General features: G+C 44.4%; 2 protein-coding genes across 2 annotated transcripts; one reads left to right on the forward strand and one right to left on the reverse strand.

The window, feature by feature from the left end:
* Positions 1-10,177: 10,177 nt before the first annotated feature.
* ndufc2 (NADH:ubiquinone oxidoreductase subunit C2) lies at positions 10,178-13,450 on the forward strand. The gene is made up of 3 exons (XM_080537599.1): positions 10,178-10,456; positions 11,585-11,728; positions 13,306-13,450. Exons 1-3 carry the CDS (start codon positions 10,318-10,320, stop codon positions 13,353-13,355), a joined length of 333 nt encoding a protein of 110 aa, XP_080393725.1. The 5' UTR covers positions 10,178-10,317; the 3' UTR covers positions 13,356-13,450.
* Positions 13,451-14,273: 823 nt separating this feature from the next.
* Positions 14,274-14,973, reverse strand: thrsp (thyroid hormone responsive). The gene has a single exon (XM_080534070.1). The coding sequence runs from the start codon at positions 14,892-14,894 to the stop codon at positions 14,460-14,462; it is 435 nt and encodes a 144-aa protein (XP_080390196.1). The 5' UTR covers positions 14,895-14,973; the 3' UTR covers positions 14,274-14,459.
* Between the last annotated feature and the right edge of the window lie 329 nt (positions 14,974-15,302).

Consider the following 15,302-nt stretch of genomic DNA (forward strand, 5'->3'; position numbering starts at 1 on the left):
TGAGGCAGCGTGTGTTGTACAGCTCTTCCAGAGATGGGAGGGGGGCGCCGATGATCTTCTAGGCCGATCTCACGACTCTCTGTAGCGCTTTCCTCTCTGCGGCTGTGCAGCTGGAGAACCACACGCAAATGCAGTAGGTGAGGATGCTCTCCACTGTGCAGCGGTAGAAGGTCACAAGCAGCTCCTGTCTGAGGTGGTATTTCCTGAGGACTCTCAGGAAGTAGCCGCTGTTGTGCCTTCTTGATGATGGCTGCTGTGTTGGTCCTCCAAGACAGGTCCTCCTGTATGTGCACCCCCAGGAATCGGAGAGTTGAGACTCTCTCCACGCTCCCTCCATCGACGAGCAGGGGCTGGACCTCAGATTTTTTCCTCCTGAAGTCCACGATGATTTCCTGGGTCTTTAACTGGTTCAGCAGCAGGTTGTTAACCTTGCACAGCTTGCCCAGCTGCTCCACCTTATCCCTGTACGCCGCCTCGTCCCCCCCTGAGATGCAGCCCACCACGGTGGTGTCGTCTGCAAACTTTACGATGGAGTTGCTGGGGTGGACGGGGGTGAAGTCGTGGGTGTAGAGGTTGTAGAGGATGGGGCTCAGCACGCAGCCCTGGGGGGACCCAGTGCTGAGTCTGAGGGCTGTGGAGGTGTGGGAGCCCACCCGCACCCTCTGGGGACGGTCAGACAGGAAGTCCTTGATCCATGCGCAGATGGAGTGTGATAGTCCCAGGTCTAGTAGTTTGGTCACTAGCCTGTCTGGAAGGATAGTGTTGAAAGCAGAGCTGAAGTCCACAAAGACCAGTCTCGCGTAGCCGTTCCCCCCCTCCAGGTGGGATAGAGTGGAGTGGAGAGTCGTCGCGATGGCGTTCTCTGTGGACCTGTGGGCTCTGTAGGCGAACTGGTATGGATCCAGGTTGGGCGGGAGGCGTGTGACTATGTGGGCCCGGACCAGTTTCTCGAAGCACTTCATGATGATTGGTGTGAGTGCCACCGGGCGGTAGTCGTTTAGGCAGCTCACCGTGCTTTTCTTCGGGACTGGGATGATTGTTGAGGTTTTCAGGCAGGGTGGGATGGTGGCCTGGGACAGGGACTGGTTGAAGATGTTGGTAAAAACCTCGGCCAGCTGGTCGGCACAGTCCCTCAGCACCCGTCCCAGGACGCCGTCCGGCCCTGAGGCTTTTCTGGGGTCCACCGCCTTCAACACACGTCTCACTTCATGCTCTGTGAGGGTGAGGCTGCTGAGAGCTGGAGAGAGTGGTGTTTGTGTTGTGGTTACCTCCGTTCGCCCCTCGTCGAACCGGGCGTAGAAGGAGTTAAGCTCTTCCGCCAGCAGGGGGTCGCCCTCAGCGGCTGTGAGCCTGTTGGCTCTGAAGTTTGTCATGTGCTGAACCCCCTGCCACACCCGCCTGGAGTCGTTGCTCAGGAAGCATTCCTCAATCTTCTCTCTGTGGTCTGCCTTGGCCTCCCGGATGCCACGGTTTAGGTTAGCCCTGGTGGTGTTGTACAGCAGTTTGTCCTTCGCTGCGAAGGCGTTGTTCCTCTCCTTGAGCAGTTGTCGGACCTTCTCAGTCATCCATGGCTTCGTGTTGGGGTAGACCCGGACACGTTTGTCCACGGTGGCTGAGTTGGTGCAGTTCACTATGTGGTTCAGAACCGACGACATGAACTGTTCCAGGTCCTCATGCTCATATTCCTGCCATGAGGTGTCATTCAGGCAGATCTGCAGTGGAGCGGACCCTGCTGGCCAGGTTCTGACAGTCTTAGTGGTGATGGGAGCACTTTTCCTCATGGGAGTGTAGGCTGGGATCAGGAGGATGGACACGTGGTCAGACATGCCTAGATGAGCTAGCGGTCTAGCTTTGTAGGCAAGCTTGATGTTGGTGTATACCTTGTCCAGTGTGTTCTCCTCTTGTTGTACATTTAACATGCTGATAAAACTTGGGTAGTACTACCTTCAGGTCAGCATGATTAAAATCCCCCGCTATGATGTGCACTGCTTGAGGATCTGTGCTCTGTCCACCACTGATGACGTCATGTAGCCGGGCTAATGCTAAGCTAGCATCCGCGCTTGGTGCAATGTAAACAGCTGTTATGTACACTGCGTTGAATTCCCTCGGGAGGTATGTGGGTCAGCATTTAACAGTCAAGTATTCCAGGTCTGGGGAGCAGTGGCTACTCACAGTTTTTGTGTTTAAAAACCAGCTGTCCTTCGTAGATATAACCAGGCCACTTTTTTTTTTTAACCACCCCACGCTTTTTCTCGCTAAGCTCCGTCCTGTCCGCTCCGTGTAGCGAGCGGCCTTGTAGCGCGACCGCAGAGTCGACAATGGAAGCGCTGAGCCAGGTTTCTGTGAGAATAATCACACAGCTATCCCCCACCGTGTTGTTGGTAGCTACCTGCAGTCTCAGTTCGTCCATCTTGTTGGCTAGGGATCTTACGTTAGAGAGGAATATACTCGGCAAAGCTGGCTTGTCCGGGCTCTTTCTCAGCCTCGCTAGCAGGCCTCCCCTGCGGCCCCGGCGTTGCTTGCGGTCCCTTCGCCAACGTTTGCGCCTCAGGGTCGGGACTGAGTACCAGTCTTTCCCCGGTGCTCGGGCAATATCAACCGGATATAAATCTGTTCAGGTAAATTATTTGGTTACAAATGCGACTAGCTATAAACCCAGGTTACACAATTCTGGTTTCAGTAGGCAAAGTATAACAGACATAATAATAATAATTATTATTATTATTATTAATAATAATAATAATTAATAATAGTCTTCACCGACTTCACTCACACAATATTATTCTCAAATGTGTTAGGCCTACTGCATTAGGCAACACTCCTACAGATGCATTTGTAGCCAGACTTACTTACAGCATTAACTTAATTTCTCTAAATACTATTCTCAAATGTATTAGGCTATAGGCCTATTCCATTAGGCTACACTCCTAGCTCTCCGCAATGAAATGATTGAGATCAAATGTACATTACAGTTTTTCTCGAATGTCAGAACACATTTCAGGAAACTGCACTCCGTTTTCACTAAACTCTAAACACAAAACACTTTTCTCAAGCTAGCTCCACAAAAACTTGCATTTTCTTTGCAAAACCAAACTCTCACTGCAAAACCCAAACGTTCACCACAAAACCCAAACTTTCACCACAAAACTGTTGCTCCTATGGCCAAAACCAGACTTTGACAACAAAATCGTCCTCACAGCTTGCAAAAATGTAAACACTATTGGGTATCCATCACACACTTCAATAAAAATTGAAAACACAATGTTCAGGGTGTGATGTTCTAAATACCCCATCATCTGTATAGTAATCCCATCTGTATAGTAATCAATAGTAAGTCACAGATTCTTTTGGGGGGAATTGAACCCCATTTATTGATGACAACCTGTACTTTGCCATTCCATTTTTCTCGACATCAGAGATTTCCCCAAAACCAATATTTCAAAAGAGAGAAATAGCATACAGGGGAAATACAGTACAAAATAAAACATGTCACAAATTCTTGTATGTAAAGAGGTACTGTATTGTGCAAGGTCACACGACTGCAATCATGGGGGTCTGTGCAGGGGCCTGTGGGGGGGCCTGTGCAGGGGCCTGTGGGGGGGCCTGTGCATCACGTCGTCGGGCGGGGTCAGGCCACAGGACCTCGTCGACATAAACTGGCCAATATGGATGGTGTCACATTATTTGCAGGTGTCTTCAATTTTGAGTCACCGTGTTTAAGCAATGACACCCGTGCTTTCATTGTGTTCAACTTTTGTCTACCATTTTGCATCGTGTGAGCAAAATGTGTTCAGTGAATGAGAATGTGTTCATATTGTGCAACGTGTGTTTTAGCAAGTTATAATATGTTTTAGCAAGTGCGAAAGTGTTTAGTAAGTGCAAATGTGTTTAGAGTTCTGCAACGTGTGTTTTGGCAAATGCCAATGTGTTCAGAGTTTTGTGAAATCGGAGGTGAAATGTGTTTATAGTTAAGCCAACTGGGGGCCTGATTTATTAAATGTGTTTAGGCAACTGGTCATTGTGCTCAGAGATCTAGAAATTGTGCTTTAGCAATCGAGAAAAACTGTAAATGAATAATACCCTTTGTGACTGCGTTTACGTAGCGCTCATCTGATACACTGCAGTACTCATATATAAACACGTGAGGGCGCCATCGTCACGGCCATATAGCAGGCCTCTCTTCAATATTCGACTGAATTAAAATAATGAAAAGTGTTGACATGCACTCCTCAATATGTAAATCCCACACAGTTGGTTTTCTAGCTAGCCAGTTAGATCCATAGGTAGCGCTATGATTCGCTATGATTCGCGATGACGACGAAGACCCGTTAGTAGATCTGAAACTGTGTGTTGTGTGTGTGTGTGTGTGTGTGTGTGTGTGTGTGTGTGTGTGTGTGTGTGTGTGTGTGTGTGTTGTGTGTGTGTGTGTGTGTGTGTGTGTGTGTGTGCGTGTGTTTCGCGCGCGTGTGACCAATGTGTCACAGTGTGTGTGTTCAATCAAGTGGTATCTTTGTAATCATGACAAGGTAGACATTTCTAAGAATGTATTTCACTATTTCTTAGTGTTTCACTACTCAGTTATACATTTTCCATAGTTTGCTTCAAATAGCTGTTATGTGATAATAAAGTAATAATAATAATAACATATATTTCAACCCTTTGTATATATACACATCTCTGCATTCTCTGTGCCATTATGCTTGTTAATCATTTTAATTCGTTAGAGTAAACTAATGGTCTTACTAAGGTATGAAATGAAAAAAAGATTCATTACCTTTAGCTATGGTTAATGTAATAGGGTCAACCATTACATATCTTCTCCTGTTATCTTTTATCACTTTCTCTTCAGAGAATGGTAGAGATGTATTAATTACTATGGCCACACCCCTCTTCTTACCATATGACGCATGAAATACTTGGTTTACCAAATCCTTTCTCAATGTTTTGTAGTCTTCCTCAATCAGATGTGTTTTTGTAGTAAAGAGACAAGATTGAATGAAATGCAATGAATTTATTGTAAATCAATACAGCATGAAACCATATTTACATAAAAATTGATTGACCATACACAAACAAAAACATATTCATTCACAAATTAGCTGGAATCAAGTAAAAACATTGTGTAGGTTAACCGAAATATAGCATGTGTACATATACATATATATCTTATTTGGGAAAACCTCAAACAAGCAGAACCATGATAATAACCACACCAATGAGTGTAGTGACCCCCACAAGGGACCGGGTATTGTCACCACCATAAGGAAGAGTGGAGATGCTACAGAGCGGGAGCTATGGACAGACAGGATGCGTCAATGGGTAACAGCCGGTCTCCGGCAGGACAATTCCATGGTCAATGTTAATAATGCTGTCTAGTCTGTCACCAGGCCGATCCTGGACGTGGACTAAAAAATAATTAATAAATTGGACGTAGGCCCCAGAGAGACGGAGGGAGAGCCTGGCAGTTGAAAGCGTGGGGCCTGTAGCCACATCTAACCCACGCCCATGGAGAGGATGGACTGACTCAGACAGCATGCACGTGTCAAAAGCCCCTCCATCTGACATGACTCTAACTCTAGCTAGATCCAGACTCTAGCTGGAAGGAATAAGTGAATAAGGCCATCGGTCAGCCACCGTTATCGTTTGGGGTAATGTGACCACTGACCAACATGTAGTTCACACTACTGTTCAGATTCAGTTTTATATTTGCGACTGCAAGCACACTAATTAATCAGTCACTCTTCCGAACTGGGAGCCTTGAAACTTGCGCACACAGGGATGCCAAGATTGTCCTTGACCTCTAACAGAAATAAATCATAATCAATTGAAAGTTCAAATTCAAACAAAAAAATGTCCAGCAATTCTTGACGTTCTTCTTCGTCTTCAGTCAGTTTCAATTTAGCCTCTATTTCCTCTCTCTGTATTTTGTCCAATTGTCCTTCCCTTCCAGCCGGTGGGCGTTCTTCTTCATCCACTCCGCTACCAGGAGGGTGGACTTGCCACGGTCTACAAGACAAAAACTGTTTAAAGTCCTCTTACAGTGGTCCATAGAAACAGTTCTACAGCCAGTGGTGTAGTGGCACCGTTTTCATATAAGGTTATAGTAATATACAGTACTGGTGAAGAGAAACATACCCAAGTTGTCGTCTTCTGTCCTCTTTTTCTTGGCGTCTTCCTCTCGCATTGTTGTGGCATAGCTGTGGTCATTTCTGCCCACCACACTGTCAGACCGCTCACACTGAAGGAATAAAATGCATGGTGCAATCACAACTATTGAACTGACAAAAAACACTATTATTTACCATTCAGCATCATGCTCACCTCCTGTTCCCTCTTCCGCTTCTTGGGGATGGAGAGGATGGAGGATATGATGTGCGGCACAAACCAATTGGCCTCCAGTCGCCCTCCTTTCCGTCCCTCCTTCCGCTTGTTTGCCCGTAGGACCTCATCCCCAACTTTGAAGTCAAAGGATTTGACCTCCTTTTTGTTCCGGGCCTCGTAGGCCTTTTTCTGCCTTGCCTGGGCAATTTGGATGTTCTGGTAAATCAGATTTTTAAAAATAATTTAATTAATTGTCCCTTAAAAAATATTCTTATTTTATAGCATATATTGCCATTGTATGCGTATTTGTTATTATTAGATATTATTATGCATAAATTGCCATTTTTACATAACCTTTGCATGTAGATCTGTAACTTCGACAGTCTTCGCCTGTACATCCTCCTCTGGCAAATCAACCACAATCACAGCTGAGTCGTCACCCTCCTCAGTCTGTGTTGTGTTGATGACACCTGGGCTGCGAGGGTGCCGTCCGAACAGTGCCATGTACGGGGTGTACTTGGTTGATCGCTGTAAAACAAAACAAAAGTACAATCAATAGCATTTCACCATCTTTCTATATTGTTTGAATTGTGTTTTGTTTCTTTCTATGTTTGTTTGAATTCTTTACATATGCAGTTGTTACACAATAGTAGGCTACCTGCTTAGAGGTGTTGATGCTCATTACGACGCCCCTCAAATGGGCATCCCAGTCGTTCCGACCCTCCCCACAGTACTTGGCAAGCGCAGTCTTCACGTTGCGGTTTGTGCGCTCGTCCTGTCCATTGGCCTGGGGGTGGTAGGCTGACGTGATGCAGGGTTTGACACCCAGAGCCTCAAAAACACCACGGTTGACCTGCAGATGCATTAGTGTATGCAATTAAATTAGATTAAATTACAATTATCAAATGTCACACATCACATACACTGTGTCTTACATACATAACTGTACCTCATTCACAAATTCCCGTCCTTGGTCGGTAATGATCCTCTCTACCAGTCCAAAGTCAAGAAGAATGTTGACTATCTTCCTGGACACCTCATTGGCTGTTTTGGTGTAGAGGGTTTTTGCCACAACCCACTTGGTGAAGAGGTCGGTTGCAGTCAGAATGTAACTGCAATGAAAAATGCAGATTGTTCTCCATTAGCTACAGCATTGCAGCAGCTATTCCTCATGGGGTCCACCAAAAACTTGCTTCATAACTTTTATTGACTTATCCAATACATGATGTCAGCTTATCTCACTAGCTTTAACCAAAAGGAGTTACACATACTTCTGCCCAACATTCAGTAGCTACCTTTTGCCCTTTGCAGTGGTGGGTAGACCAATGAGATCAATCCCCAGGACACTCCATGCCTCTTTCACTTGGATGGGATGGAGTACAGGTGCAACTGTCTTTATTTTCTCATGATGTTGACAGCGGGGGCACTCATCAACCTTTAAAACAGTGACATTTCAGAGGAAATTATCTAGAGTCAGAGAATTCTCTGTGGTTGAGGCGTCATGTTGGTGGTGGTGGTCAGCTGCTGGGCTTAGTGCCTTAGGTGCAGAACCGCTGTGGTTGAGGGGCCGTAGCCTGTATGATGGTCTGGGTGTTCCAGTGCAGAATCAGATTGTGGTCAGTATGAGAATTACACAAGAGTTGGAGATCTTTGAGTAAAAGATCATTGCTAACGGGCAGTGTATAAATTACAATGTTCACACACACCATGCACTAATAACATCAAAAACTCACCCATTTTATGACATCCTCCCGCAAGGTGGACCAGTGGTAGGACGCCATCACCTTCTCCAGCGTTCGGTGTCTCCCTGGATGACCCCCAGTCCCATGGTTGTCGTGGCACTCCTTCAGATCAAATCAAACTTCATTTGTATAGCCCATTTCTCACAAAAAGGTGACACAATGTGCTTCACAGAGAGCAAAGAAGATAAAACAACAATAGAACAGATGAAACAACAATAAAGACAGACATTTAAAAGGCGAGATTGAATAAGTAGGTTTTGAGGTCTCCAACAATGATAATCTTGTCATAATTGGGAAAGATGATGGACAAGAACTCAAGTCAGATAAGAAAGTTACCATCAGGACATCACGAACTCCATCTTTGTTGCACACCACCAAGCGAAGTTTGTCCTTGCGCTTATAGTACAACTCCTCACCTGATGCAGCAGGAAAATACAGCATTCATTTAGAAGTGCAAATATAAAGCCACTGGAAACAGGTTTTATGCACATAATAGTTAGCAGATGCTTAATGAGACACTCAATTTTGATATAGGCCTATGCATTTTCGCCATTTCAAGCAGTGGCTTCAAGAGTGGCTATAACATAGTTATTCACACTGACTTACCTTTCATCAAGTAATTCTTGGACGCCTTTCGAATCCTTGATTTAAGGTGTCCAACCTTGGGTATGCCAGGAGGATACATATCATGCATCAAGTAAAACTTGAGTGCTGTATCAAACTCCATCTCTGTCACCTGTCTCTCTCTCTCTCACCTAAACTCTCTCTCACCTGTCTCTCCATCTCTGTCACCTGTCTCTCTCTCTCACCTGTCTCTCCATCTCTGTCTCCTGTCTCTCTCTCTCTCACCTAAACTCTCTCTCACCTGTCTCTCTCTCTCTCTCACCTAAACTCTCTCTCACCTGTCTCTCTCTCTCTCACCTATCTCTCTCTCTCCTAAACTCTCTCACCTAAACTCTCTCTCACCTGTCTCTCTCTCTCACACCTAAACTCTCTCACCTAAACTCTCTCTCGTCGCTCTCTGTCTCTCCCTCTGTCTCTGTCTCTGTCTCTCTCTCACCTAAACTCTCTCTCGTCGCTCTCTGTCTCTCTCTCTCTGTCGCTCTCTCTCTGTCTGTCTGTCTCTCTCTCTCTCTCTCTCTCTCTCTCTCTCTCTCTCTCTCTCTCTCTCTCTCTCTCTCTCTCTCTCTCTCTCTCTCTAACTCTCTCTCTAACTCTCTCTCTCTCTCTCTCTCTCGAAAATGGCAACATCCGCGCGCAACATCCATGTATCTTAAGGTAGCTAGAGATTAGATCTATAAACAGCCAACATTACTGATGGGTTAAGCCCAATGCACACAGCATTTTAATCGCACGGCGAAAATTCGATTCCATTCATGACAACAATAGAAGTTGTAGCGCTACCTATGGCCGGAAAGGGCAGGACCTATGGCCGGAACCGGAAAAGTTGGAAAATATGACCGGATGGGAAACCTACACCGTTTCTAAGGGCGTGTTGGACATTGGACATCAAATATATCTATATTTTATTTTATACAGCTGCTGAAACAATTCGGACTGTGCCGTGTGTGTGTGAATGATTCATCTACTGAATAGGAAATTATAATTCTCATGTACTTTCTACGTTTCAACAGCTTTCAAGCCAAGCCTTTTGCTATCGGCAACGCATGCGCACTCACAAATGGATATGAATATAAATGGGGGTATAGATCACAAAGGGCATATGTGACTACTCATTTATAAACACGTGAGGGCGCCATCATATGGAGGACCAAGTCTGTCCTAAAAAATATATAGATAAATAAATCAACGAATGAATGAATAAATAAATGACTTCACACAGTAATAAGGAAATAAATAAATAAAAATATAGACTCCGTCCTCCATACCATCGTCACGGCCATATAGCAGAAACACGTTCGGTTTGGTGGCGGAATGATAGCCGTCAACGTTGGAGCCATATGGAAATAAGCTCTTCGGTAAGCTTATTCTACTCTGTTACACTGCTACTGTCGGACATTTTACTCTGTTACACTGCTCCTGTAGGACAACTTTACTCTGTTACACTGTTTTTCCCGGCGGACATTTTACTCTGTTACACTCTTCCGGCCCAGGATGCCCTTGACTTCCTAGTGAGGGGATGCTGACTGGTTAGCCAGGCTAGAGAGTCAGTCCACAGGCAGCTGACAGGTTGTATTGTTGTAATCATATTATATCATATTCTATTGTATTATATTGTATATTACCTGCCGATATGGGCCTGTTACCGGCCGAAGCCGCGGTCCTGCCTCCCCCAGGGATAGTGAACCGTAACTCGGTGTGGTTGGGACTGCTGGGCTGGTGCACCGCCATGCTACAGAACAGCCTGAACCGAAGACCGCCGATGAGAGCAGGTACAGAGGAGAAACACCTTCATCTGCAGGCCTAGAGCACTAGAATAGGATGTTTAATAAGTCAAGTGTATTTGGAGAGAGAGAGAAGATGGGTGTATAGAGCTCCGATGGGACACTCGATTCATAATTTTAGATTAGATTCAACTTTATTGCCATCGCAGAGTACAAGTAGGCTACTATACAACAACATGCAGTTTAGCATCCAACCAGAAGTGCAAATACAGTTATGAGCTATGTACAGTGAGGTAGTTTATGTACAGTATGATATCTAATGTGCAGAAGTATTAAAGAAGCTATATCAGGAGACATGTGCAATGTGCAATATACAGTATGAGCAAAGGTAGTAATGTAAACATCAGTAGTGCAAACTGCAAAGGTAGTAATGTGAACATCAATAGTGCAAAGGTAGTAATGTGAACATCAGTAGTAAGGTTATAGAGTGATCACATTAACCAGGGATGAGCAGCCATCAATTTCATGAGATTGTTGTGGTTAAGACACCAATATTTTATATGTTATATAGACACAATATGCCTAGGGGGACTAGGCCTCAAATCCAAACTTTTGGAGTATAGGCTAGAGCCAAAATAAGAAAAAGTGGGACGCCACTGTCCCATGACTTAGGCAGGGAGCTGAATATCTAAACTAGCTTCATCCTTACTGTATCCTTCCTAACCCGCTTGATGAAACAGTTAGTTCCGACCAAGTCATTTGATTGGACAAGAGGCATTCCATGAGTGCTGATTTACAGTATAACAGCACTGGGACTTTTAACTATGTATCACTCCGCCGCACGCCACAGGTGTTCTATTAAATGACCGTTAATACAAAGTAGCTAGCCTGCGGATGTTTGTGTTCAGGTTACTAGGCAACAGTCCAGTTGAAGTTCAGTTGCGGAACTATTTTTTGTTTTGTATTTTTTATCACACTCGAGGACGTGCTGTTATACTGAATAGGCCTGCGGCCTCATACCTACGACCGAATCACAGCCATGCTGATATTGAGTATGACAGCACTCCCTCTCGTGTGATATTGCTTAATTATTCCTGCATGTGTTCCTCATACAGGCCCATGTGTATATATATATATGTGTGTTTGGTATTCAGTCTGTCTTCATCCCATTCACAGGTGTTCACCGACAAGCCTTGATGATGAGTGTTGGTTGGTTCATTGGATACCACGTCACCAAGTATGAGAACTATACGTACGCCAGACTGGACAGAGACATGAACGAGTACGTCAGGCTCCATCCAGCGGAGTTTCAGGAGAAAGGTGGGTAGATTAAATTGAAGTAAACATCTAGTTAAAAAGTTGTATAAAGTTGGCTTCAGTCACAACAAAAGACAAACGGGTCATTTCATTACACACATATGTGACAGGTTCTAATGCTTTGGTCCTCATATCGACAACCAATCAAAATGTTCAGACTTTTCTTTTGAAACACGGAAGTACGTTTCAACGTTGTTGAGAATCACAACACAAACTCGCTAGTCAAGCCAAAATACTGCAACAACGCAAGATTGGGTGAGTAATCCCCACTGCTACCTAGTTAACTACAACACTACTTTACATTGTTACCTAGTTAACTAGAACACTACTTTACATTGTTACCTAGTTAACTAGAACACTACTTTACATTGTTACCTAGTTAACTACAACACTACTTTACATTGTTACCTAGTTAACTACAACACTACTTTACATTGTTACCCAGTTAACTAGAACACTACTTTACATTGTTACCTAGTTAACTAGAACACTACTTTACATTGTAACCTAGTTAACTAGAACACTACTTTACATAGTTACCTAGTTAACTAGAACACTACTTTACATTGTTAGCAGGCTCACAAAACAAGCAGTGTTAGTTGACTAGCGATGTGTCGTTGATTTTCAACAACACAGAAATTTATTCAGATTTTTCGAAAAAAAAGTCTGATCATCACATCAGATCCCGACATGAGGACCAAAGCTTTAGAACGTGACACGTAAGGGCAACATGGGCTTCTCTAAACCCAGTCCTGGAGAACTAGCCTAGGCCTTCTTGGTACACTTTAACCCAGTACCAACACACCAACTCAACTTTACATTTACATTTTTGTCATTTAGCAGACGCCTTCCATCAATCCACCAGTCGTAGCAGGAAGAGTAATCTAGCTCAGGCCTGGTGCCATTGGCAGTCTCAGTGATAGAAGGAAAACGTCTTTTTTTAAATAAATAAATATCTATAGACACTGGAGAACAGAGAAGCAGTAGAAGTCATAGGGGACACAGTAGAGGGGAAAAGCGGGTGTCTCAGGAGACACAGTGCTGGGGGGTAGTGGATGTCTCAGGAGGAGCAGTTAAGGTGTAGCCTGAAGAGATGGCGGTCTTCAGTCTCAGACAGAAGATGGGTAGTGACTCTGCACTTCTGACAGCCGTGGGAAGCTCATTCCAACAGCGGGGAGCCAGTGTAGTGAAGAGACGTGATCAACTGAAAATCAACTAACCTAATCATGGTCTTCACTCTGGGGCAAAATCCATTGAAGTGTTGGCTGCAATTAGTTATGGGCCTGAAGGAATGCCTGCACAACCTGTACATCTTGGTAGACATCTTGGTAGACATCTTGTGTCATTACTTGTTATTGATTGAGAACTACTTGTGGGCAGATTATTCCAACCTTGTTTTCAGTTATGTAAAACCAGACTGATGTCTTGTTCTTGCAAGGATCACATAGTTAGTTAGGGTTGTTAATGTTATTCATGTTGTTAATGTTGTTAATGCATGTGTTGTCAGAAGGCTGTTCTTCTGTTGTTTCATTCATGTAATCAAATGTGTGTTCTGTTCCTCTTTGTCTTCATCCTAACAGAGAAAAAGACCTTTGCTGAGATTGTGGAAGATTTCCACCCTGTGCGCTGAGAGAGGTGGCCTCTCTCTCTGTTGTCCTGTTGTTGTGAAGTCGTTCACATGCTGGCTAAACCTCGAAAGAGTCATGTAAATAATAAAATAAAATCCCTACCTAAATGATGTTCTGATTATTATTATTCATTCCAATAGAGTGGGTTCATTGTATTTCAGTACTAGTACAATACTTTTTTTAAAATCTTTATATTATCACCTGCTATTCACGGACATGTGCAGAGTACTTAGAAGTGATTTCATACACAGACAAAATACAGAGCTGTGTTCAAAATGCAATGTCGTATCATTTGGTGATGCTATTATGAAAGAGATGCATTTGTCAAGAACATGTGCATTGACTGTGATATTTATGAAATAGATGTAAAAGACACGGTTCCCGCGCTGGTCTTAAAAAGCCTTAAAGTCTAAAATCCAGCAATGTGATTTACAAGGCCTAAAAAGGTCCTACATTTCAGTTATTAGGTCTAAAAAATTAGGTGCTAGGTATAAAAAAAATAGATAAGATTGTCCTGCAAGCAAATCAGTCCGACCACATCTATTTACACGGAAATGAAAATGTACTTTTGAGTAATTATAGGACTTATTTATTTTATATTAATTATCCTTCAGACTTTTTTGTCTGTATGACAGTGAAATCCCTAATTTCATCACCTCGAGGATGACAAAAAGCTATCACATGGTGTCGAATAGGTCTAAAATTCTATCCAAAGAGGTCTAAAAAAAGGTCTTAGATTCGACTTGTTGAAACTTGTAGGAACCCTGAAAAGATATAACCCTAACCCTAAGATCAGAGGTCAGATGAAGACATGTGGTGGCTGCTGGCGTCCTCACACACACTGTGCAGTACATACTCTATCCCACAGGCTGGCATAGGCACAGTATTTGCAATTAACATTAAGAACATTTTAACACAGATCAGTTTCGACAAAGCACTTTTATTGCATTTCACCATGTCACAAAACCCGTTATTGCTGTATGTAAACAGTTTGACAGTCGGAATGTTGAGTAACTTTTTCATGTTGTTCAAATTCGGAAAAAAAAAAAAGCTTGTTTGCTTGTTTGTACCTATAATAGTTAGTTCTTAGCTGTGTGGTCGGTTCCCTAATTTAAAACTCCGATGATGTCCATGTACTTGGACGTGAGGCTCTGAGACTTCTGGGTGAGGTTCCCCATCACAGAGAACAGCCCCCTGAGGTGGAAGTGGAATATGGCCTCGGGGTCCGCCTCCAGCAGGGGTTCCAGGGACGTGTTGAGAGCCATGTGGGTCTTCGCCTCGAGGCCTTCCAGAGGGATGAGTCCGCTCTCCACGGTGTTCCTGATGGCCTTCAGCATGTGGTAGTACTCGTACACGTCTCTGCAGGACCCCTCGGCCGCCTCGCAGTCCTGGTTGTTCTCGTCGTCGTCGTGGTCGAACGGCACGTCCCTGAGCAGGCTGGGCAGCAGCACCGTGTGCTCCATGGTGTGCACGGCTGTGCTGTAGCGCCGCAGCGCGAGGAGCAGGGAGTTCCTGTTGAATTTGGCGTCTGCAGACTGCATGCTGTTGCTAGGTGGAGTTGTCTGGCTGTCCTTGTGACTGCTGCTGATAAGGTGGTGAAGGGAGCAGGTAGCCTGTGCAGTGCAGTGCAGCGCATTTGGAGTGGAGGTTGAAGTATTTATATGATATGGGGCCGAGGTGGGGCTTGGCTGGCCAGTGTCGTTATGCAACAGGATGGTCCGATGGTTTTAGGAACGTGACTGACGTGTTGTCAAGGTCTCCAGACCTTGTTTGGTTTTCACCAGCTGTAAAAAAAAATATATTCTGGCAGTCTGTCACGGACATCATGTGAATGGATGTCTGTTGACACTGTGATGCAAGTCAGCCCATGGCGCTTTTGCACTCCCAAGGAACTCCACAGACAGAAGGCAAGACCAGTTTATTTGTACAGCACATTTCATACAACAGGG

The sequence above is a fragment of the Nansenia antarctica genome (genome assembly GCF_963989245.1).
Source record: "Nansenia antarctica genome assembly, chromosome: 1".
Classification (NCBI taxonomy): domain Eukaryota; kingdom Metazoa; phylum Chordata; class Actinopteri; order Argentiniformes; family Microstomatidae; genus Nansenia; species Nansenia antarctica.